General features: G+C 47.9%; 1 protein-coding gene across 4 annotated transcripts in view; it reads left to right on the top strand.

Annotated features, from left to right (window-relative positions):
• LOC147110926 (interleukin-1 receptor-associated kinase-like 2) overlaps window positions 1-23,810 on the top strand; it is a 77,836-nt gene that overhangs the window by 15,189 nt on the left and 38,837 nt on the right. For all 4 annotated transcript variants that reach the window (XM_086001338.1, XM_086001340.1, XM_086001337.1 and 1 more), the window contains exon 2: window positions 20,159-20,335. In XM_086001338.1, coding sequence (XP_085857464.1) covers window positions 20,159-20,335 — 177 coding nt within the window. The remainder of the gene's footprint in view (window positions 1-20,158; window positions 20,336-23,810) is intronic.

Below are 23,810 nucleotides of genomic sequence, written 5' to 3'. Positions count from 1 at the left end.
AGAGAGAGAGGGGGAAGGAGAGAGAGAGAGGGGGAAGGAGAGAGAGAGAGAGGGGGGAGGAAGGAGAGAGAGAGAGAGAGAGGGGGAAGGAGAGAGAGAGAGGGGGAAGGAGAGAGAGAGGGGGAAGGAGAGAGAGAGAGAGAGGGGGAAGGAGAGAGAGAGAGAGGGGAAGGAGATAGAGAGAGAGAGGGGGAAGGAGAGAGAGAGAGAGAGAGAGAGGGGGAAGGAGAGAGAGAGAGAGAGGGGGAAGGAGAGAGAGAGAGAGAATATAAACTGGCAGACTACCTCACGACCATCAGAGACACAAAACAGAGACAGACCCTCACCAGGTACAGACTAAGCGACCACCAACTGGAAATTGAAAAAGGCAGATACAAGAAATCCTGGCAGCCTAGAGAGAATAGAATATGCGATCAATGTCTGGCTGGCGAGGTTGAAACAGAAATGCATTTCCTCCTAAAATGCGAAAAATTCAACACATCAAGAAACATATTATTCAACAAGCTAAGCCAAACAACCCCAGATTTCAAGGAATTGGATGATCTGTCAAAATTGAGATTAGTCCTAGGAGAAGGAGACAGACCATACCTTGGGGCCAAATATGTAACAACATGTCACAACCTGAGGACTGTTTAAAATTAAGACTGTTTAAAATTAATATTGAACGTACCAAATGAAGTACAAAGACTGTTTAAAATTAATATTGTTTAAAAGTAATATTGTATGTACCCAACAAATGTCAAATCGATTGACACCTACAGAATGTTGGAAAACTGTACCTTTTTGCTATGTAAGCTTGGCAATATGGTTCTCTGTAAACTTTCATGCCAATAAAGCATTTTAATTGGAATTGGAATTGGAGAGAGGGGGAAGGAGAGAGAGAGAGAGGGGAAGGAGAGAGAGAGAGAGAGGGGGAAGCAGAGAGAGGGGGAATGAGAGAGAGAGAGAGAGGGGCAAGGAGAGAGAGAGGGGCAAGGAGAGAGAGAGGGGGAAGGAGAGAGAGAGGGGGAAGGAGAGAGAGAGAGGGGGAAGGAGAGAGAGAGAGGGGGAAGGAGAGAGAGAGAGAGGGGGAAGGAGAGAGAGAGAGAGGGGGAAGGAGAGAGAGAGAGGGGGGGAAGGAGAGAGAGAGAGGGGAAGGAGAGAGAGAGAGAGGGGAAGGAGAGAGAGAGAGAGGGGGGAAGGAGAGAGAGAGAGAGGGGGAAGGAGAGAGAGAGAGAGGGGGAAGGAGAGAGAGAGAGAGGGGGAAGGAGAGAGAGAGAGAGGGGGAAGGAGAGAGAGAGAGAGGGGGAAGGAGAGAGAGAGAGAGAGAGGGGGAAGGAGAGAGAGAGGGGGAAGGAGAGAGAGAGGGGAAGGAGAGAGAGGGGGGGAAGGAGAGAGAGGGGGGGAAGGAGAGAGAGGGGGGGAAGGAGAGAGAGAGGGGGAAGGAGAGAGAGAGAGAGAGGGGGAAGGAGAGAGAGAGAGAGGGGGAAGGAGAGAGAGAGAGAGGGGGAAGGAGAGAGAGAGAGAGGGGGAAGGAGAGAGAGAGAGAGGGGAAGGAGAGAGAGGGGGAAGGAGAGAGAGAGAGAGGGGGAAGGAGAGAGAGAGAGAGGGGGAAGGAGAGAGAGAGAGGGGGAAGGAGAGAGAGAGAGAGGGGGAAGGAGAGAGAGAGAGGGGGGAAGGAGAGAGAGAGAGAGGGGGAAGGAGAGAGAGAGAGAGGGGGAAGGAGAGAGAGAGAGAGAGGGGGAAGGAGAGAGAGAGAGAGGGGAAGGAGAGAGAGAGAGAGGGGGAAGGAGAGAGAGAGAGAGGGGGAAGGAGAGAGAGAGAGAGGGGGAAGGAGAGAGAGAGAGAGGGGGAAGGAGAGAGAGAGAGAGAGGGGGAAGGAGAGAGAGAGAGAGAGAGAGAGGGGGAAGGAGAGAGAGAGAGAGAGAGAGAGGGGGAAGAGAGAGAGAGAGAGGGGGAAGGAGAGAGAGAGAGAGGGGGGAAGGAGAGAGGGGGGGAGGAAGGAGAGAGGGGGGGAAGGAGAGAGGGGGGGAAGGAGAGAGAGGGGGGGAAGGAGAGAGAGGGGGGGAAGGAGAGAGAGGGGGAAGGAGAGAGAGGGGGGGAAGGAGAGAGAGGGGGGGAAGGAGAGAGAGAGGGAGAGAGAGAGAGGGGGAAGGAGAGAGAGAGAGAGAGAGGGGGAAGGAGAGAGAGAGGGGGAAGGAGAGAGAGAGAGGGGGAAGGAGAGAGAGGGGGGGAAGGAGAGAGAGGGGGGAAGGAGAGAGAGGGGGGGAAGGAGAGAGAGGGGGGGAAGGAGAGAGAGGGGGGGAAGGAGAGAGAGGGGGGGAAGGAGAGAGAGGGGGGGAAGGAGAGAGAGGGGGGGAAGGAGAGAGAGAGAGAGGGGGTAAGGAGAGAGAGAGAGAGAGAGGGGGAAGGAGAGAGAGAGAGAGAGAGAGAGAGAGGGGGGGAAGGAGAGAGAGAGAGGGGGGAAGGAGAGAGAGAGAGGGGGGAAGGAGAGAGAGAGAGGGGGGGAAGGAGAGAGAGAGAGAGGGGAAGGAGAGAGAGAGAGAGGGGGAAGGAGAGAGAGAGAGGGGGAAGGAGAGAGAGAGAGGGGGAAGGAGAGAAGAGGGAAGGAAGGAGAGAGAGGAGGGGGGAAGGAAGGAGAGAGAGAGGAGGGGGGAAGGAGAGAGAGAGGAGGGGGGAAGGAGAGAGAGAGGGGGGAAGGAGCGAAGGAGAGAGTGAAGGGGGATGGAGAGAGAGAGGGGGGAGGAGAGAGGGAAGGAGAGAGAGAGGAGGGGGAAGGAGAGAGAGAGAGAGAGAGAGGGGGGAAGGAGAGAGAGAGAGGGAGGGGGAAGGAGAGAGAGAGAGGGAAGGAGAGAGAGAGAGAGAGAGGGAAAGGAGAGAGAGAGAGAGAGGGAAGGAGAGAGAGAGGAGAGGGGGAAGGAGGGAGGAAGGAGAGAGAGAGGGGAGGAGAGAGAGAGGGGAGAGAGAGAGAGAGAGAGAGGGGGGAAGGAGAGAGGGGGGGAAGGAGAGAGAGAGGGGGGAAGGAGAGAGAGAGGGGGGAAGGAGAGAGAGGGGGGGAAGGAGAGAGAGGGGAAGGGGAAGGAGAGAGAGAGAGAGAGGGGGAAGGAGAGAGGGGGGAAGGCGAGAGAGAGGGGGAAGGAGAGAGAGAGAGAGAGGGGGGAAGGAGAGGGGGGAAGGAGGGGGGAAGGAGAGAGAGAGGGGGAAGAGGGAAGGAGAGAGAGGAAGAGGGAAGGAGAGAGAGAGAGGGAAAGAGAAGAGAGAGGGGGAAAGAGGGAAGGAGAGAGAGAGGGAAGGAGAGAGAGAGAGAGAGAGAGAGGGAGAGGGAGGAGAGAGACAGGGAAGGAGAGAGAGAGGGAGGAGAGAGAGAGGGGAAAGAGGCGAGGAGAGAGAGAGAGGGAAGGAGAGAGAGAGAGGAAGGAGAGAGGGAAGGAGAGAGAGAGAGAGGGGAAGGAGAGAGAGAAGGAGAGAGAGAGAGGAAGGAGAGAGAGAGCCGGGAAGGAGAGAGAGAGAGAGGGAAGGAGAGAGAGAGAGAGAGAAGCAATGCATCCACTCAAGCTCTCTTGGACACCTTTCTGGATAACATATACACTCACAATAAAGAAGGCGTAAACCGGGCAGTAAATAACCTAAACAATATTTTGATAATTTGGCAAAAAGTGCAAACTTGAAAGCTAGCAAGAACAAACCCAAAACAAAAAACTATGAAAAATGGTTTGACCCAGATTGCCATAACATGAGGAAAAAACTTAGAAAAATATCAAACCAAAAACACAGACATCCAGAAAACGAGGAATTACGCCTTACTTATTGTCAGACACTAACACAATACAGAAACACACTCAGAACCAAAAAAGAGCAATATATTAAGAATACACTCCGCTCCATGGAGGAATCCATTGATTCCAATTGTTTCTGGGACAACTTGAAAACACTATACAAAAAACAACACGACGACTTGGCCATTCAAAATGGGGACACATGGGAAAACCACTTTGAAAAATTATACCAGAAAAACACACTAAGACCAGAGCAACGCCAAATATGCAAAAAACTGGAAAAGCTAGAAATGGCCATAAAAGATAACCAAAACCCGCTAGACTCCATAATAACAGAAAAACAACTTTTTGAAAAACTCAAGGACCTGCGACCAGGAAAAGCTTGCGGGCCAGACGGCATACTAAACGAGATGATTAAACACATAGACGACAAAATGAAACTGGCTATCCTAAAACTCTTCAACTTGGTTCTGAGTGTCGGTTACTTCCCTGATATCTGGAACAAAGGACTCATAACGCCCATATACAAAAGTGGGGACAAAGTCGACCCAAATAACTATCGAGGCATCTGTGTAAACAGTAACCTGGGGAAGGTATTTTGTAGCATCATAAACAAAAGACTTATAAACTTCCTTGAGGAGCACAATGTCTTGAGTAAAAGCCAAATTGGATTCCTGCCAAACTATAGAACATCAGATCATATCTTCACCCTACAGACCCTAATTGACAAACACGTTCACCATAACAAAAGCAAAATCTACGCATGCTTTATAGATTTCCAGAAGGCTTTCGACTCCATCTGGCATGACGGTTTATTCCTGAAACTTATCGAAAGCGGGGTAGGGGAAAAACATATGATGTAATTAAATCAATGTATACAAACAACAAATGTGCAGTTAAAATTGGAGACAAACAAACAAAATACTTCCCACAGGGGCGGGGGGTGACGCAGGGCTCGCCAATCTCACCGACACTCTCTAATATTTACATAAATGAATTGGCAAAACTACTTGAACAATCTACAGCACCCGGCCTCACCCTATATGAATCCAAGGTTAAATTCCTCCTCTATGCAGACGACCTGGTTCTGCTGTCACCAACTAAGGAGGGTCTACAGCAGAACCTGGATCTGCTGGAGTCGTACTGCCAGACTTGGGCCCTGACAATAAATCCCCAAAAAACCAAAGTCGTTGTGTTCCAGCAAAGATCCAGACATCAGGGACCCAAAATAAATTTCACACTAGGAACAACCAAAATTGAACAAACCACTAACTACACATACTTGGGCTTAAAAATCAGTTCTACGGGAAACTTCAAACTGGCTGTGAATGAACTGAAAGAGAAAGCAAGAAGGGCTTTCTATGCCATTAAAAAATCAATCCAAATAGAAATCCCAATTAGCATTTGGCTAAAAATTTTCAAATCAGTAATTGAACCAATTGCACTCTATGGCAGTGAGGTATGGGGACCGCTAACACAACAAGAATTTGCAAAATGGGACAAACACCCAACTGAGATCCTACATGCAGAATTCTGTAAAAGTATCCTCCGGACTCAAAGGAAAACAGTAAACAATGCATGCAGGGCGGAACTAGGCCAATATCCATTAATAATCACTATCCAAAAAAGAGCCACCAAATTTTGGAATCACCTACAAATGAGCAACCCCCAATGCTATCACTACGACGCCCTGAAATGCCAAGAGCTGACCATAAAGAAGAATACCCTCAGTCAACTAGTCCTGGGACTCAGTGAAGTCACTACTAACAATAACCAGCCACAGGACAGTGACAGCGTAACACACAGAATTCGACCCAACACAATCGTCACTAAGCAAAAGGAAAAATATCTGACATATTGGGCAGAAACAACAAAAACCCAAAGCAAACTCAATTGCTACTTGGCCCTAAACAGACAATACAACATAGCTGATTACCTGACCATGGTAAAGGACAGCAAACTGAGAAAAATCCTGACAATGTACAGACTTAGTGAACATAGCCTGGCGATCGAAAAAGGTAGACACAGGCAGACCCGGCTACCAAGAGAGGACAGGATATGCCCTCACTGCAGTCAGGGAATGGTGGAGACAGAGATGCACTTCCTCACAGCTTGTAGAAAATATCAGGGCATAAGGGAGAATTTCTACCCAAAATTTACAAAAATATGCTCGGAATTCAGAAAATTGAATGACAACCAAAAACTCCCATACCTACTAGGGGAAGAGAGAAGTTGCATAACACTAGCGGCACACTATGTTACAGCTTGCCATAAACAGAGGGACAACCACTAAAGATAAGATAAGAGTATATATAAATTATATGAAAGTATAGTTATACACTCAGGGATATATCTGTTTATACACTGTATGGATAGATCTGTATTTTTGTGAACAAACATGAATGTTTTCTGATGCTTTGGCAACATAAGATGTAACTTGTCATGCCAATAAAGCGATTTGAATTGAATTGAGAGAGAGAGGGAAGGAGAGAGAGAGAGAGAGAGAGAGAAGGGGGGGAAGGAGAGAGAGAGAGGGGGAGAGAGAGGGAAGGAAAGAGAGAGAGAGGGAAGGGGACAGAGAGGGAGAGAGGGAAGGGGACAGAGAGGGAGAGAGGGAAGGGGACAGAGAGGGAGAGAGGGAAGGGGACAGAGAGGGAGAGAGGGAAGGGGACAGAGAGGGAGAGAGGGAAGGGGACAGAGAGAGGGAAGGAGAGAGAGAGGGGGGGAAGGAGAGAGGGAGGGGGGAAGGAAAGAGAGGGGGAAGGAGAGCGAGAGAGAGAGGGGGAAGGAAGAGCGCGAGAGAGAGAGAAGGAGGGGGGGAAGGAGAGAGAGAGAGGGGGAAGGAGAGAGAGAAGGAGAGAGAGAGAAGGGGAGAGAGAGGGAAGGAAAGAGAGAGAGAGGGAAGGAGAGAGAGAGAGAGGTGGGAAGGAGAGAGGGGGGGAAGGAGAGAGAGGGGGAAAGAAGGAAGGAGAGAGAGAGAGAGAGGGAAGGAGGGGGGAAGGAGAGAGAGGGGGAAGGAGAGAGAGGGGGAAGGAGAGAGAGAGAGAAGCAGAGAAAGAGAGAGAGAGAGGGGGAAGGAGAGAGAGGGGGAAGGAGGGAGGGAAGGAGAGAGAGAGAGAAGGAGAGATAGAGAGAGAGGGAAGGGGGGAGAGGGAAGGAGAGAGAGAGGGAAGGATGAGAGAGGGAAGGAGAGCAAGAGAGAGAGAAGGGGGGGAGGAGAGAGAGGGAGAGAGGGAAGGAGAGCGAGAGAGAGAGAAGGGGGGGGAAGGAGGAGGGAGGGAGGAAGTGGGGGAAGGAGGGAGAGGGAGGGAGGAAGTGGGGGAAGGAGAGGGAGGGAGGGGGGGAAGGAGAGGGAGGGGAGGGGGAAGGAGAGGGAGGAAGTGGGGGGGAAGGAGAGGGAGGAAGTGGGGGGGAAGGAGAGGGAGGGAGGGGGGAAGGAGAGGGAGGGAGGGGGAAGGGGGGGAAGGAGAGGGAGGGAGGGGGGAAGGAGAGGGAGGGAGGGGGGTGTGGTAAACCACTGTTTGTATTCCTGTTTGTCCTGTTTGTATTTCCACTGTGTACATGCCTGGGACATGCCTCGGCTGACTCCTCCCACAAGGTCCTAGTATAAAGGTGACTGCTCCCCAGCCCTTGTATCCTGGACCGGTCGACCACTCGAGGCAGACCTCCATTCTGTTGTTAATAAAAGCCTTTAGTTACTCTTCTAACTCTGTCTTTTATGAGTAATTGATAGCGCATCAGGGGGAAGGAGAGGGAGGGAGGGGGGGAAGGAGAGAGAGGGGGAAGGAGAGCGAGAGAGCGAGGGGGAAGGAAGGAGCGCGAGAGAGAGAGAGAAGGAGGGGGGAAGGAAGAGAGAGAGAGAGAGAGAGAAAGAGAGGGAGGGAAGGAAGGCGAGAGAGGGAAGGAGAGAGAGAGAGAGGGAGGGGGGAAGGAGAGCGAGAGAGAGGGGGAAGGAGAGCGCAGAGAGAGAGAGAGAAGGAGGGGGGGAAGGAAGAGAGAGAGAAGGGAGAGAGAGAGAGAGAAGGGAGAGAGAGAGAGAGAAGGGGAGAGAGAGAGAGGGGGAAGGAGAGAGAGGGGGGAAAGAGAGAGGGGGGAAGGGGGGAAAGAGAGGGGGGGAAGGAGAGAGAGAGAGAGGGGGGGAAGGAGAGAGAGAGGGGGGAAAGAGGGAAAGAGGGAAGGAGGGAAGGAGAGAGGGAAAGAGGGAAGGAGAGAGGAGAGAGAGGGAAGGAGAGAGGGAAAGAGGGAAGGAGAGAGGGAAGGAGAGAGGGAGAGAGAGAGAGAGAAGGAGAGAGAGGGGGAAGGAGAGAGAGAGGGAAGGGAGAGAGAGAGGGAAGGAGAGAGGGAGGGAAGGAGAGAGAGAGAGTGGGAAGGAGAGAGAGGGGGGGGAAGGAGAGAGAGAGGGGGAAAGAGGGAAAGAGGGAAGGAGGGAAGGAGAGAGGGAAAGAGGGGAAGGAGAGGGAAGGAGAGAGGGAAAGAGGGAAGGAGAGAGGGAAGGAGAGAGGGAGAGAGAGAGAGAAGGAGAGAGAGGGGGAAGGAGAGAGAGGGGGAAGGAGAGAGAGGGGGAAGGATGAGAGAGAGAGGGAAGGAGATGAGAGAGGGAAGGAGAGAGGGAGGGAAGGAGAGAGAGAGTGGGAAGGAGAGAGAGAGGGAAAGGGGAGAGAGAAGGAGAGAGAGAGAAGGAGAGAGAGAGGGGAAGGAGAGCGAGAGAGAGAAGCGGGGGGAAGGAGAGAGAGGGAGGGGGGAGAGAGAGAGAGAGGGAAGGAAGGAGAGAGGGAAGGAGAGATGAGAGAGAGAGAGAGAGAGGGGGGAAGGAGAGGGAGGGAGGGGGGGAAGGAGAGGGGGGAAGGAGAGAGAGGGAGGGGGGAAGGAGAGAGAGAGAGGGAAGGAAGGAGATGAGAGGGAAGGAGAGCGAGAGAGAGAGAGAGAGAAGGGGGGGAAGGAGAGGGAGGGAGGGGGGGAAGGAGAGAGAGAGAGGGAAGGAAGAGAGAGAGAGGAGAGAGAGGAGAGAGAGGGAAGGCAAGAGGGGGGGAAGGAGAGAGAGAGGGAAGGAAGAGGGGGCAGGAGAGAGAGAGAGAAAGGAGAGAGAGGAGAGAGAGAGAGGAGAGAGAGAGGAGGAGAGAGAGAGAGGGGAGGAGAGAGAGAGGGGAGGAGTGAGAGAGGAGGAGGAGAGAGAGAGAGGGAAGGAGAGAGAGAGAGGAGAGAGGGAAGGCTGAGAGGGGGGAAGGAGTGAGAGAGAGAGAGGAGGGAAGAGAAGAGAGAGAGGGAAGGAGAGAGGAAGAGGGAGAGAGAGAGAGCGGGGTAGGGGGAAAAACATATGATGTAATTAAATCAATGTATATAAACGACAAATGTGCAGTTAAAATTGGAGACAAACAAACAAAATACTTCCCACAGGGGCGGGGGGTGACGCAGGGCTCGCCCATCTCACCGACACTCTTTCATATTTACATAAATGAATTGGCAAAACTACTTGAACAATCTACAGCACCCGGCCTCACCCTATATGAATCCAAGGTTAAATTCCTCCTCTATGCAGATGACCTGGTTCTGCTGTCACCAACTAAGGAGGGTCTACAGCAGAACCTGGATCTGCTGGAGTCGTTCTACCAGACCTGGGCCCTGACATTAAATCCCCAAAAAACCAAAGTCGTTGTGTTCCAGCAAAGATCCAGACATCAGGGACCCAAAATAAATTTCACACTAGGAACAACCAAAATTGAACAAACCACTAACTACACATACTTGGGCTTATAAATCAGTTCTACGGGAAATTTTCATCTGGCTGTGAATGAACTGAAAGAGAAAGCAAGAAGGGCTTTCTATGCCATTAAAAAATCAATCCAAATAGAAATCCCAATTAGCATTTGGCTCAATATTTTTAAATCAGTAATTGAACCAATTGCACTCTATGGCAGTGAGGTGTGGGGACCGCTAACACAACAAGAATTTGCAAAATGGGACAAACACCCAGTTGAGATCCTACATGCAGAATTCTGTAAAAGTATCCTCCGGACTCAAAGGAAAACCGTAAACAATGCATGCAGGGCAGAACTAGGCCAATATCCATTAATAATCACTATCCAAAAAAGAGCCACCAAATTTTGGAAACACCTAAAAATGAGCAACCCCCACTGCTATCATTACGAAGCCCTGAAATGCCAAGAGAGGACCATAAAGAAGAATACCCTCAGTCAACTAGTCCTGGGACTCAGTGAAGTAACCACTAACACTACTAACAATAACCAGCCCCAGGACAGTGACAGCGTAACACAAAGAATTCGACCCAACACAATCGTCACTAAGCAAAAGGAAAAATACCTGTCATATTGGGCAGAAACAACAAAAACCCAAAACAAACTCAATTGCTACTTGGCCCTAAACAGACAATACAGCATGGCTGATTACCTGACCATGGTAAAGGATAGCAAACTGAGAAAAACCTTGACAATGTACAGACTTAGTGAACATAGCCTGGCGATCGAAAAAGGTAGACACAGGCAGACCCGGATACCAAGAGAGGACAGGATATGCTCTCACTGCAGTCAGGGAGTAGTGGAAACAGAGAGGCACTTCCTCACAGCTTGTGGAAAATATCAGGGCATCAGGGAAGGAGAGAGAGAGAGAGGGAAGGAGAGAGAGATGCGAAAAATTCAACACATCAAGAAACATATTATTCAACAAGCTAAGCCAAACAACCCCAGATTTCAAGGAATTGGATGACCTGTCAAAATTGAGATTAGTCCTGGGAGAAGGAGACAGACCATACCTTGGGGCCAAATATGTAACAACATGTCACAACCTGAGGACTGTTTAAAATTAAGACTGTTTAAAATTAATATTGAACGTACCAAATGAAGTACAAAGACTGTTTAAAATTAATATTGTTTAAAAGTAATATTGTATGTACCCAACAAATGTCAAATCGATTAACACCGACAGAATGTTGGAAAACTGTACCTTTTTGCTATGTAAGCTTTGGCAATATGGTTCTCTGTAAACTTTCATGCCAATAAAGCATTTGAATTGAATTGAATTGAATTGAGAGAGGGAAGGAGAGAGAGAGAGGGAAGGAGAGAGGGAGGGGAGAGAGAGAGGGAAGGAGGGGGGTGGGTGGGAGAGAGGGAAGGAGGGGGGTGGGTGGGAGAGAGAGGGAAGGAGGGGGGTGGGAGGAGGGAGGGGGGGTGGGTGGGGGGGGGAGGGGGGGGTGGGTGGGGGTGGAGGGGGGGGAAGGAGGGGAGGAGGAGGGGAGGGGGGGGCGGGGGGGGGACTGCTCAAGTGACTGCAGGTGTCAGAATAACCTGACAAACCTTGGCAAAAAGCAGGATCTGACTGTTATACTTGAGGTTCTCTCCAATTCCTGTTTCTCACTCAACTGGCTTGATAGTATTTTCTATAAGCAAATCAAGACTCCTATAAATCTGCATCTTTATTCTTTGTTCTGTTAAATCAGTGTAGCCCCGGTCTAACAATTAACCTTGATCAAAGTCAATTGCTCTGGTCCATTTCTTTGTGAATGGGGGGAAATTTAACCCATCTTATGACGGTAACTGGGCAGTGTTATGTTCATTAATAACTAGACATTCTTATTATGAACACGGCTAGCTTCTAGCTAGTTATTTATTCAGTACAAGTTCTCTAGGTACAGTATCTGTAGAGGCTTCCATGTGTGCTCCTGTGTGCAGGCTGCCATCTTGACTGTTGCCTTCTGGGTAGCCTAGTGCCTCATGGGTAATGTAGTCTTAAACATACAGCTATATACAGCTCTACACAGCTCCACCTAGTGTCCACTATAGAATGAGATGCTATTGATCACTACATCCCCCTTTCTTTGAGGTTTAACAAAATCAATATCAATCAACTTTCAAGAAAACAATAAAGATAATATCAGTAACACTTTTGTTAGTGCTCTATAAACATAAACATTTTCAAAACAGTCAACACATTTTCAAAGCTTTACATAGACTCAATCTTTGAGTCCAATCAGGCTCTTTTACTTCACGTGTGGATCTTCTCAACACGGGTAAGTCTGATGTGTCTTCATGAGATTGTTCTGGCGGTGAATGACATGATGCAGTTGCGGCATTGTCATCAATCTGGTCTTGAATAGTCTCTTGTGTTTTTAGGAGGGAATGGCGGTTCCTCCTGAGAATCTGTCCTTCCTCAGTTCTAACAGTGTATGACCTTGGTCCTACTTCCTCAAGAACTGTAGCTTTCCTGTTCCATGCATCTGGATCCTCAATCCTGACAACATCATCCTTTGTCAATGGTTTTAGAGTTTTGGATGACTTGTCATAGTATGATTTCTGTTTCAGCTTTAACAGTTGAAGTCTCTGTCTCAGTTCCTCACTTTGCTGTTCTTTTGCACAGCAGGGTAGCGTGGTGCACAACTTGCGACCCATCAGTAGTTCAGCAGGTGAAGAACCACAGTCTAAAGGTGAGGCTCGGTAGCTCAGCAGGGCGAGATAAGGATCAGACTTGCTTTCTGTCGCTTTCTTCAGTAGCTGCTTGAGAACTTGAACACCTTTCTCTGCCTTACCATTTGACTGAGCATACAAAGGACTGGATGTGATGTGCTGAAAGTCATAATGTGCTGCAAACTGTTGCCACTTCTTACAGTTGAAGCACGGACCATTGTCGCTAACGGCAATCCTGGGAATTCCATGTCTGGCGAAGATGGATTTCACATGCATTATGACACTGCTTGCTGTGGTGCTTGAGAGCAGCGCCATCTCAGGATAGTTAGAATAGTAGTCAATCACTATTAGATAGTCTTTACCATTTAAACGAAAAAGGTCCATACCAACCTTTTGCCATGGTGCTGTTGGTATGTCAGCTACTATCATTGGTTCCTTTGCTTGTTTGTTTTGGTGTTTCTGACATGTCTCACATTTGCCTATCATGTTCTCAATGTCCTTATTTATGCCAGGCCAATAAACAGTGTCTCTTGCTCTCCTTTTGCATTTTTCAATTCCGAGGTGTCCCTCATGAATCCTTTTGAGCATGTCTTGATGTAGAGCCTGTGGAATGACTATTCTGTTCTGTTTTAGTAATAGTCCACTTGCGACACTCAATTCTGACCTTATGTGAAAATATTTTGGACAGGAACCTTTTGGCCAACCATGATGAATGTTCTCTATTACTGTTTGTAATACTGTATCTTTTACTGTTTCTTCTGCTATTTGCTTTGATTTTGTGTCTGACACGGGCAGCGCAGCAGTGACCATACTCACATGAACATCCACGTCTTCTTCAGTAGAGCTCACATGACTCATTGTGGGTGCTCGGGATAGTGCATCTGCTAACACTATGTATTTGCCTGGTGTGTAGATCAGTTCAAAGTCATATCTTTGCAGCTTCATCATGAGTTGTTGAATCCTTGGAGACATCTCATTCAGGTTTTTTTTTATGATGGCAACCAGAGGGCTGTGGTCTGTCTCAACTGTGAAGGTGGGAAGTCCATATATGTAGCCATGAAACTTTTCTAGTCCAACTACCAAGCCTAGACATTCCTTTTCAATCTGGGCGTATCGACACTCAGTATCAGTCATAGACCTGGAGGCATAGGCAACAGGCTTCCAATCTTCACCATCTGCTTGTAGCAAGACCGCACCTAGGCCATCTTTTGATGCATCCGTTGACACTTTGATTCTTTTGGTTGGGTCAAAGAAGGTGAGTACAGGTGTGGTTGTCAGCACTGTTTTGAGGTTTATCCACTCTTGTTCATGTCTTTCTGTCCATGCGAACTCATTTGTTTTATGTAGCAGGTCTCGCAGACAGGCTGTCTTAGCTGACAAGTTAGGAATGAACTTTCCAATGAAGTTTATCATCCCCATGATGCGTAGCACTCCTTTTTTGTCAGTGGGTCGGGGCATTTTGAGTATGGCGTTTACTTTTTCCATATCTGGCTCTATTCCTTTACCAGATAGATTATCTCCTAGGAAAGTGACTTCCTGGATGCCAAACTGACACTTGGCTTTGTTGAGCTTCAGTCCATTCCGGCGTATGCTCTGTAGCACTTTAGTCAGTCTCTCATTGTGTTCTTTCAGCGTGGAGCCCCAGATGATGATGTCATCAACATAGACCCGAACTCCTTCCAGACCTTCAATTATGTGTTCCATCGCTCTTTGAAAGATTTCAGATGCAGATATTATCCCGAAAGGCATTCTGAGGAAACAATACCTGCCAAATGGTGTGTTAAAGGTATAGTATTTGGTGCTCTCTTCATCCAGTTTTAGTTGCCAAAATCCTTGTGAGGCATCGAGCTTTGTAAAGTATCTGGCACCTGACATTTCACTGGTGATTTCTTCTCGCTTGGGAATCTGGTAGTGATCACGTTTTATGTTTGCATTTAAGTCCTTTGGATCCATGCATATTCTTAGATCATTGTTCTTTTTCTTTACACATACCATGGAGTTAACCCAGTCTGTTGGCTCTTCGACTTTCCTGATGACTCCTAGTGTGGTCATTCTGTCCAGTTCATTCTTGAGCCGGTCACGCAGGGGTGCTGGAACTCTTCGTGGAGCATGTACCACTGGCTGAGCATCCTGCTTTAGCTGGATCTTGTAAGTGAATGGTAGAACTCCAAATCCTTTGAACACATCCTGGAAATTATTCACTACAGAATCCACCGAGTCATCTGGTCTGCTTATGGCACAGTTTATACGGTAGACTCTTTTGACCAGTTCTAAGTCCTCACAAGCTTTGTCACCCAGTAGTGAATCAAGCCTTTCAGCCACAACAGAAAACATGAGATGATGCACTTTGTCTTTGACTGTCACTTTAAGTCTGCATACACCTAAGCTATCTATTTTCTGTCCATTATAGTCCTTCAGTAGTACTGACTTTTTCTGTATTTTGGGCTTTTCTTTCATATTGTTAATGTCACTCATACTGATTAAGTTTGCTTTTGCCCCAGTGTCCAGTTTCAATGTAACTAATGCTCCATTTATCTGCAGTGGGATCATCCATTTGTCCTCTTTTACTGCATTAACTTTATGTTCAGCATTGTCTATTTCTGAGGGCTGCACATTTTCTGTATCTTTTTTGATATCATCACATGACACCATTCCTACAAAAAATGTCTCACTTACATCAGTGTCCTCAATCACATTAACTCGTTGCCCTTTCGTCATTTTTACTTTTGAAAAGCATTGTTTGGCAAAGTGATTCTTTCCATTACACTTTGTGCACATTTTTCCAAACGCTGGGCATTGTCTTAACTGGTGTTTGTAACCACAGCGTTTACAATTTAAAATTTCATCCTCCGATTGCTTTTCATTTCTGTTCTGCCCACGTTTCTTCCCCTTGTAGGACACAGCACCGACAGCAGCATTATCACTCATTACATTCGCATCATTATTGATTTCACTGAAAGTCTTCGCGTGATTTTGAGCTAGCTCGCTGGCTTTGCATATTTTCACTGCATTTTCCAAATTTAGTTCGGTTTCTCTCAACAGACGTTCCCTGACTTTTTTATCATGAATACCAAACACAATCTGGTCACGAATCATGGATGCTTTGAGCTCAGAGAAATTACATGTCTGTGCTTTCAGTTTCAGATCAGTTATAAAGCTAACAAAAGTCTCATTTTGTTGCTGTGTCCGAGAACGGAAGATGTATCTTTCATACGTCTCATTCTTTTTGGGAGAGCAATGTGCATCAAAATTTTTTAGCACATCTTCTAATTTTTCTCTGTTCTCCGCTGGATTAAATAAAAATGTATTAAATACCTCTATCGCCTGTGGGCCTGCAACCGTAAGCAGCAACGCTATCTTCCTTGCGTCTGGCTTCGTACCGAATCCGATGGCTGCAATGTAGAGTTCGAATTGTTGTTTAAAAATCCGCCAATTGTAGTCGACATTTCCCTCGAGATTCAAACCTCCTGGTGGCTTCAAATTCTCCATGTCGCTTTTCACAATTTTCAGCAGATCTTCACCACCCTGGTACCATGTTATGTTCATTAATAACTAGACATTCTTATTATGAACACAGCTAGCTTCTAGCTAGTTATTTATTCAGTACACGTTCTCTAGGTCCAGTATCTGTAGAGGCTTCCATGTGTGCTCCTGTGTGCAGGCTGCCATCTTGACTGTTGCCTTCTGGGTCACCTAGTGCCTCATGGGTAATGTAGTCTTAAACATATAGCTATATACAGCTCTACACAGCTCCACCTAGTGTCCACTATAGAATGGTGTGGAGATGCCGGAGTTGGACTGGGGTAAACACAAAGCCAACACACCTGGACGTCCTATCGCATCAGGCAGCGGAACCCTGTGTGAGAACCTCTCTGGATATGTCGAGGGCATCCTGAAACCCATCGTACAGGGAACCCCCAGCTTCTGTCGCGACACTACAGACTTCTTACAGAAGCTCAGCACCCACGGACCAGTTGAACCAGGAACACTCCTCGCCACGATGGACGTCTCGGCACTCTACACCAGCATCCCCCACGATGACGGCATCGCTGCGACAGCCTCAGTACTCAACACCAACAACAGCCAATCTCCAGACGCCATCCTACAACTCATCCGCTTCATCCTTGACCACAATGTCTTCACCTTCGACAACCAGTTCTTTACCCAAACACACGGAACAGCCATGGGGACCAAATTCGCACCCCAATACGCAAACATCTTCATGCACAAGTTCGAGCAAGACTTCTTCGCTGCACAGGATCTCCAACCAACGCTATACACCAGATACATTGACGACATTTTCTTCCTATGGACCCACGGCGAAGAATCACTGAAAAGACTACACGATAACATCAACAAGTTCCATCCCACCATCAAACTCACCATGGACTACTCCTCAGAATCAGTCTCATTCCTGGACACACGAATCTCCATCAAAGACGGACACCTCAGCACTTCACTCTACCGCAAGCCCACGGACAACCTCACGATGCTTCACTTCTCCAGCTTCCACCCTAACCACGTTAAAGAAGCCATCCCCTATGGACAAGCCCTGCGAATACACAGGATCTGCTCAGACGAGGAGGAATGCGATGGACACCTACAGACACTGAAAGACGCCCTTGTAAGAACGGGATATGACGCTCGACTCGTCGATCGACAGTTCCGACGGGCCACAGCGAAAAATCGCATAGACCTCCTCAGAAGACAAACACGGGACACAACCAACAGAGTACCCTTCGTCGTCCAGTACTTCCCCGGAGCGGAGAAACTACGCCATGTTCTTCGCAGCCTTCAACATGTCATCGATGACGATGAACACCTCGCTAAGGCCATCCCCACGCCTCCACTACTCGCTTTCAAACAGCCGCCTAACCTCAAACAGACCATCGTTCGCAGCAAATTACCCAGCTTTCAGGAGAACAGCGACCACAACACCACACAACCCTGCCACAGCAACCTCTGCAAGACATGCCAGATCATCAACACAGATACCATCATCACATGTGAGGACACCACCCACCAGGTACATGGTACATACTCATGTGACTCGGCCAACGTTGTCTACCTCATACGTTGCAGGAAAGGATGCCCCGGAGCATGGTACATCGGCGAGACCATGCAGACACTGCGACAACGGATGAACGGACACCGCGCAACAATCGCCAGGCAGGAGTGTTCCCTCCCAGTCGGGGAACACTTCAGCAGTCAAGGACATTCAGCCTCCGATCTTCGGGTAAGCATTCTCCAAGGTGGCCTTCGAGACACACGACAACGCAAAATCGTCGAGCAGAAACTGATAGCCAAGTTCCGCACTCATGAGGACGGCCTCAACCGAGATCTTGGGTTCATGTCACGCTACATGTAACCCCACCTGATGCAGGGTCATCCAGACTCGAGTCGACATTGGCTTGTTCTCTCTACACAGATGCGGCCGGACCTGCTGTGATTTCCAGCCAAAAAAAATGTTTTTTGTCTTTTTTTGTTTTTCATACAGACCCCAGCATCTGCAATATTTGACCCCTTGTGACCCCACCTCATTGTTCTTTGATGTAATGTTTCCCTGACTGACCTGTTTGGACACCATTCACACCTTTGACTGCTGTGATTATCTCTCTGCCGAGGTGCGATAAATGGCAGTTGGAAAGGTTACCTGTAAACATCTGACATGATTCTCTGACTATATAAGCTGTGTCTTTATGCATTTCTCCACTTCACCTGAAGAAGGAGCAGCGCTCCGAAAGCTTGTGATTTCAAATAAAGCTGTTGGACTATAACCTGGTGTTGTGTGACTTCTTACATTTGTCCACTATAGAATGACATGCTATTGATCACTACAGGCAGGGGCCTTTAAAATGGAGCATTCAGACTTACCATCCTGTTCCTGATCGAATCCCACCGGCCACCATTTTAAATGTTCACTGCAGTTATGTGGCTGAGGCACCTCCCCGTAAGCAGACAGGAGTCTCATGAATTTAAGCAAATCAGGGTTTCATTGGGTCCCTAATTGGATTTTAACTCGGACCTGAGCAGAGAAGCGCTGTGGCTTTCCTGCCAGGCTGAGGCAGGTCGACAGCTGCCAGTAGGACAAAAAGCCACTCCAAGGCCAGTGGAAATCCGGGCCACACAAGGAAAGTAGTAGCCTCTCTTGCCTTGGACTTGCCCTTAAAGGGGCCGCGCACCCAAAAAACAATTAAAGGGAACATTGGTCTCCTGCCCACCAGCCAGCTGTTGCTCTCCGCTCACTTTGGACGGGCAGTTGATCGGCGGCAGGCGGATGAGGCCCAGGAATTAAAGTACAACGGGCCTGAAATCTGGGCCTGCAAGTGCATCTCACAATCGCCCTGCTCGTAACCCACTGGGAGTTAAAAATCATCCCCAGTGAGTTACACGCTAGAATTTACCCGAGATGTTTGCATGAGGCTGCATACCACAAGGCCAATGCTTGCACAGTTTTTAACCGTTGTCTGAAGCAGATTAAATTTTAGCCACAAAATCTTCCCTGGTGTCTGTTGTGGTGCACTGTGACTTTTATCGTGACTGCTTCAGGCTTTTGTGGATGGTCTTTATGCTGATGTGTCACTTGTCAGTTTGGACCACATCTTGGGTATGTGGCGTCCTTCACATAAGGCGATCACAGATTGTGATGTTATTACTGCAGGTTCCTCCAGACGTAATGTGCACTTGATTGGTGGCATTACTCTGTCATGTATGGCCAATATTTATCCCTCAACCAACATAACAAAAACAGATTATTTGGTCATTATCACATTGCTGTTTGTGGGAGCTTGCTGTGTGCAAATTGGCTGCCGTGTTTCCCACATTACAACAGTGACGCCACTTCAAAAGTACTTCATTGGCTGTGAAGCTCTTTGAGACGTCCGGTGGTCGTGAAAGGCGCTATATAAATACAAGTCTTCAAGTCTTCTTCTATAGCAGAAGTAAATACAGCATTAGAATGTATTGCCAGGACAATCCAGTACAAAACAAAAAACACTAAGGTCCTTGTATAAAACTTTGATTTGGCCTGATGTAGAATACTGTGTTCAGTTTTGGTCCCCTCACATTATGGGTGATAGAGAGGACCTGGAAAAGGTTCAGAGAAGGGCCACCAGATTGATACCTAGTTACCAGTGGCTTAGAGAGCTGGGATTTTTTACTCCAGAAAAGCGCAGACTTCAAGGAGATTTGATTGCGGTCTTTGAAACAATGCTGAATTTAGATTCGGTCCATGTGGATAGGCTATTTGAGTTAGATATATTAGGGAGGACCAGCAGACATGCGTATAAACTATGTAAGAATAGAAATAGGTTAGATATCGGGAGGTTTTTCTTTTCACAGAACCGTTGTCTGCGAAACTTACAGGAGTACAAAGTTGTCAGCCTTGACTCAGTGGTAGCACTCTCACCTGAGTCAGAAGGTCTTCACAGACTTGAGCACATAATCTAGGCTGACACCAGTGCAGTACTGAGGGAGTTCTGCATTTTCAGAGGTGGTGTCTTTCGGATGAGAAGTGAAACCAAGGTGGATGTAAAAGATCCCGTGGCAGTATTTGATGAGCAGGGGAGTTTGTCTTGCTGTCCTGGGCGATATTTATCCTTCAACCTACAGTGTTAAAACAGATTATCTGGTGTCTTATCTCATTGCTGTTTGTGCACAAATTGGCTACCACATTTCCCTACATTATAACAGTGACTACACTTCAAAAGTACCTCATTAGCTGTAAGCACTTTAGGACATTCTGCAGTTGTGAAAGGTGCTATATAAGTACAAGTTCTTTCTTTATTCCACCGTCTTTTTATAACACTACTTGGTTGGTTTGGTCCAGTGGTGCACTGTGTACAGTGCAACACTGTCATATTGGGCCACGGTTTGCTTTCCTTCCCTTTCCCCATGACTTCCGTACATGGTGGGCTATGATCTCAGTGTGAGGGACATTCACGGCATATTCGGGTATTTAAACTGTCCCTTTTAAAACTTGTCTTTCAGGCTCTCGTATCATAGCCGATCAGACTGAGCTAAGGAAAATTGAATCGCTTGGAGGAAATTATAACAGAACACGAGAGCTGATGTGGGCATGGGGAATGAAACAAGCAACCGTTCAACAGCTTCTACACATCCTGAACGAGCTGCAGCTGTATCGAGCAGTAGATGTTATTCTGTCATGTGAGTCTGCTCCTTAAAAGACAAAAATACTTGCTGATAATTTTAATTTTTTTGAAAAGGCACATTGGGATGCTGGTGTTAAACACAGTCATTTCAATAATGAGACGGCAGTTTGAATCCAGTCCAGACTGATGGGCGAGCCTCTTCTAATCTGGCTGCAAAGGTCATGGGTGAAATGAATTGGAGCAGTCTCAGAGCCGAATTCCTGGTGGGACTGGGCTCAATACAAAATTGACCCCAATTTGGCAATCTCACTCAAAAGAGGCCACAAGATGATTGATGTTGAAAGAAAAAATATTACACTGGTGTGTTAAAAATATTATGGGGTGTTGCTCTGAGGTATATCATTGAAGTACAGTTGGAGGGAGCTTTATTCTATGTGCAACCTATGCTATACCTGTTGGGGGTGCTCGATACTGACTCTGGGTGACTGCAATGGAAAAGTGTTCCTTTCCAGAGCACAGTATCCTTCAGCTCGATCAGCCTAAACTGTTCCCTTGCCTCAAAAAATCCATAGAACAATTGAGTAGGTTTGACAAAGCAAGGACTTGATAATTAGACACTTTTTTGATTTAAAAAAATCCATTATGCTCCATGAGTTAAATAGAATGTGGGCTCCAGTGATTTTTTTTCCTCACTGGGAGGACTCTGACCAGTCTTCCTCCAAAGACAAGAAAGGAGAACAGGAGAGCAAGTCACTCTAGCTACGCATCTCCTAGCCATTGGCTGTAGTGCCTCCTGTAGGCTAACGTTTATGCTGTGCTTATACTGCAGAACTGATCAAACTGGCATGTACCATCCAGCCCCACAGGAAGGTACCTATTTCTGTTTGCCACTGGACCACCCCTCCCCCCACCCTTGGAATGTCACCTCATGAAGTGGGTCTTGGCGCCAACTCTCCGACACCTCCTCCTACCTCCACCTGGACCATGACCCTACTACCCAACATCAAGCCACCATTTCCAAGACTGTCACTGACCTCATCTCCTCTGGAGATCTTCCCCCCACACGGCCGCCAACCTCATAGTTCCCCAACCCCACACAGCCCGCTTCTACCTCCTTCCCAAGATCCACAAACAGGAAAACAGGACTGTCCTGGTAGACCCATCGTTTCAGCCTGTTCTTGCCCCACGGAACTTATCTCTTCCTATCTCGACTCTATTTTTTCTCCCCTTGTCCAGTCTCTTCCCACCTACATCCGTGACTCTTCCGACGCCCTCCGCCACTTTAACAGTTTCTAGTTTCCCGGCTCCAACCACCTCCTTTTCACCATGGACGTACAATCCCTCCACACCTCCATCTCCCACCAGGATGGCCTGAGGGCGCTCCGCTTCTTCTTTGAACAGAGGCCCAACCAGTCCCCATCCACCACCACCTTCTTCTGCCTGGCTGAACTTGTTCTCACATTGAACAACTTCTCCTTTGACTCCACTCATTCCCTCCAATCAAAGGTGTTGCTATGGGTACCTGCATGGGTCCTAGCTATGCCTGCCTTTTTGTGGGATAGGTGGAACACTCTTTCTTCCAGTCCTACTCGGGTCCCCTCCCTCACCTCTTTTTCCAGTATATTGATGACTGTATCGGTGCCGTCTCCTGCTCTCACCCTGAACTAGAAAATTTCATTCACTTTGCTTCCAATTTCCACCCTTCCCTCACCTTCACATGGTCCATCTCCGACTCTTCCCTTCCCTTGCTCGACTTCTCCGTCTCCATCTCTGGGGATAGGTTATTGACCAACATTCACTACAAGCCCACTGACTCCCACAGCTACCTGGACTACACTTCCTCCCACCCCACCTCCTGTAAGGACTCTATTCTATTCTCCCAGTTTCTCCGTCTCCGCCGCATCTGCTCTGACGATGCCACCTTCCACACCAATGCTTCCGACATGTCTTCCTTTTTCCTCAACCAAGGATTCCCCTCTACCGTGGTTGACACGGCCCTCGACCGTGTCCGTTCTATCTCCTGCGCTTCTGCCCTCACCCCTGCCCCTCCCCCCTGGAACCACGATAGAGTTCCCCTTGGCCTCACCTTTCACCCCACCAGCCTCCACATTCAACGGATCATTTTCCGCCACCTCCAACGTGATCCCACCACCAAATGCAACTTCCCCTCACCTCCCCTTTCAGCATTCTGTAGGGACCGCTCCCTCCAAGACACCCTAGTCCACTCCTCTACCACCCCCAGCACCCCCTTCCCCTTCGCCCGGTACCTTCCCGTGCAAGCACAGGAGATGCAACACATGTCCTTATACCTCCCCCCCCCCCTTCCCACTGTCCAGGGCCCCAAACACCCCTTCCAGGTGAAACAGCGATTTACTTGTACTTCCAGCAATTTAGTATACTGTATTCGCTGCTCACGATGTGGTCTCCTCTACCGTTCAGTCCGTAAGGGGGACCCCGAGCTCCCGGTGGCCTGTCACTTTAATTCACCGCTCCATTCCCACTCAGACCTCACCGTCCTCGGCCTCTTGCATTGTTCCATGGAAGCTCAGTGTAAGCTCGAGGAACAGCACCTCATCTTTCGATTTAGGCACTTTACAGCCCTCTGGACTCAACATAGAGTTCAACAATTTCAGATCATAACCTCGGCCCCTATCACATATATATACATTTTTAATTTTTTTTATCCATACTTTTGTTTGGCCTTTTTTCTTCCCTCCCACATGGCAGCTGTCCTTCATTCTGCCAACGCAATTCATACCTCATCTATAGCCATCCTTTGTTCCTTAACCTGTCCTATTACCACCTCCTCTCACCTTGAATATCTCTTAATGTCTCTTAATCTCTCCTGCTTTCTATCCTATCATTGACCTCCCCTTTTGTTCTTTCATCCCCTCCCCCTTTTCCCAGCCCCTAACTTGCTTCACAATCTATTCCTTTTCCTGCTTTTTTCCAGTTCTGACGAAAGGTCATCGTTAACTCTGTTTCTCTCTCCGCGGATGCTGCCCTGGCCTGCTGAGTTTTTCCAGCGTTTTCTGTTGTTATTTCGGATTTCCAGCATCCGCAGTATTTTGCTATCATATTAATGCTCTTTGTTAGATGCTTTTATTGATTTTTGGTTTCCAGTACCTGCAGACCAGATGTTGGGCAGCTGGCAGCCAGATGAATGTGAAACTGCTGTGAGGACAACCAGATTTTTTCCCCCTCTTGGTCAATCTAACTGCAGTCATATGTGACAAATAAGAGTAGAGTCACAATTCAAATGATAGGAAAGTTTTTTTTAAATATCTGAGCTGTGACTAGTCAATTTAAATGTGCTTGTTTTCTGCAGCTTGGAGACAATACACATTCCTGTCTGGTGTGCAAAAGGTCACATTAAGGCAGTGTTCCTATGCAAATACATTCCGATGGTAAAGCAATTTTAAATTACCACAGACTGCTGGCTTTGACTCAAAATCTATCAAATTAATAAAATAGTTGGTAATGTGCAAAAGGGCTGGGGCTGGAAGTTCAGGATACCTTCATGTCAGATA

Source organism: Somniosus microcephalus, chromosome 11, assembly GCF_052327205.1.
Source record: "Somniosus microcephalus isolate GS21.2 chromosome 11, FLI_Smic_1.0, whole genome shotgun sequence".
NCBI lineage: Eukaryota > Metazoa > Chordata > Chondrichthyes > Squaliformes > Somniosidae > Somniosus > Somniosus microcephalus.
Note: the sequence above shows the minus strand (reverse complement) of the source record. Positions and strands in the feature narration are given on the sequence as shown.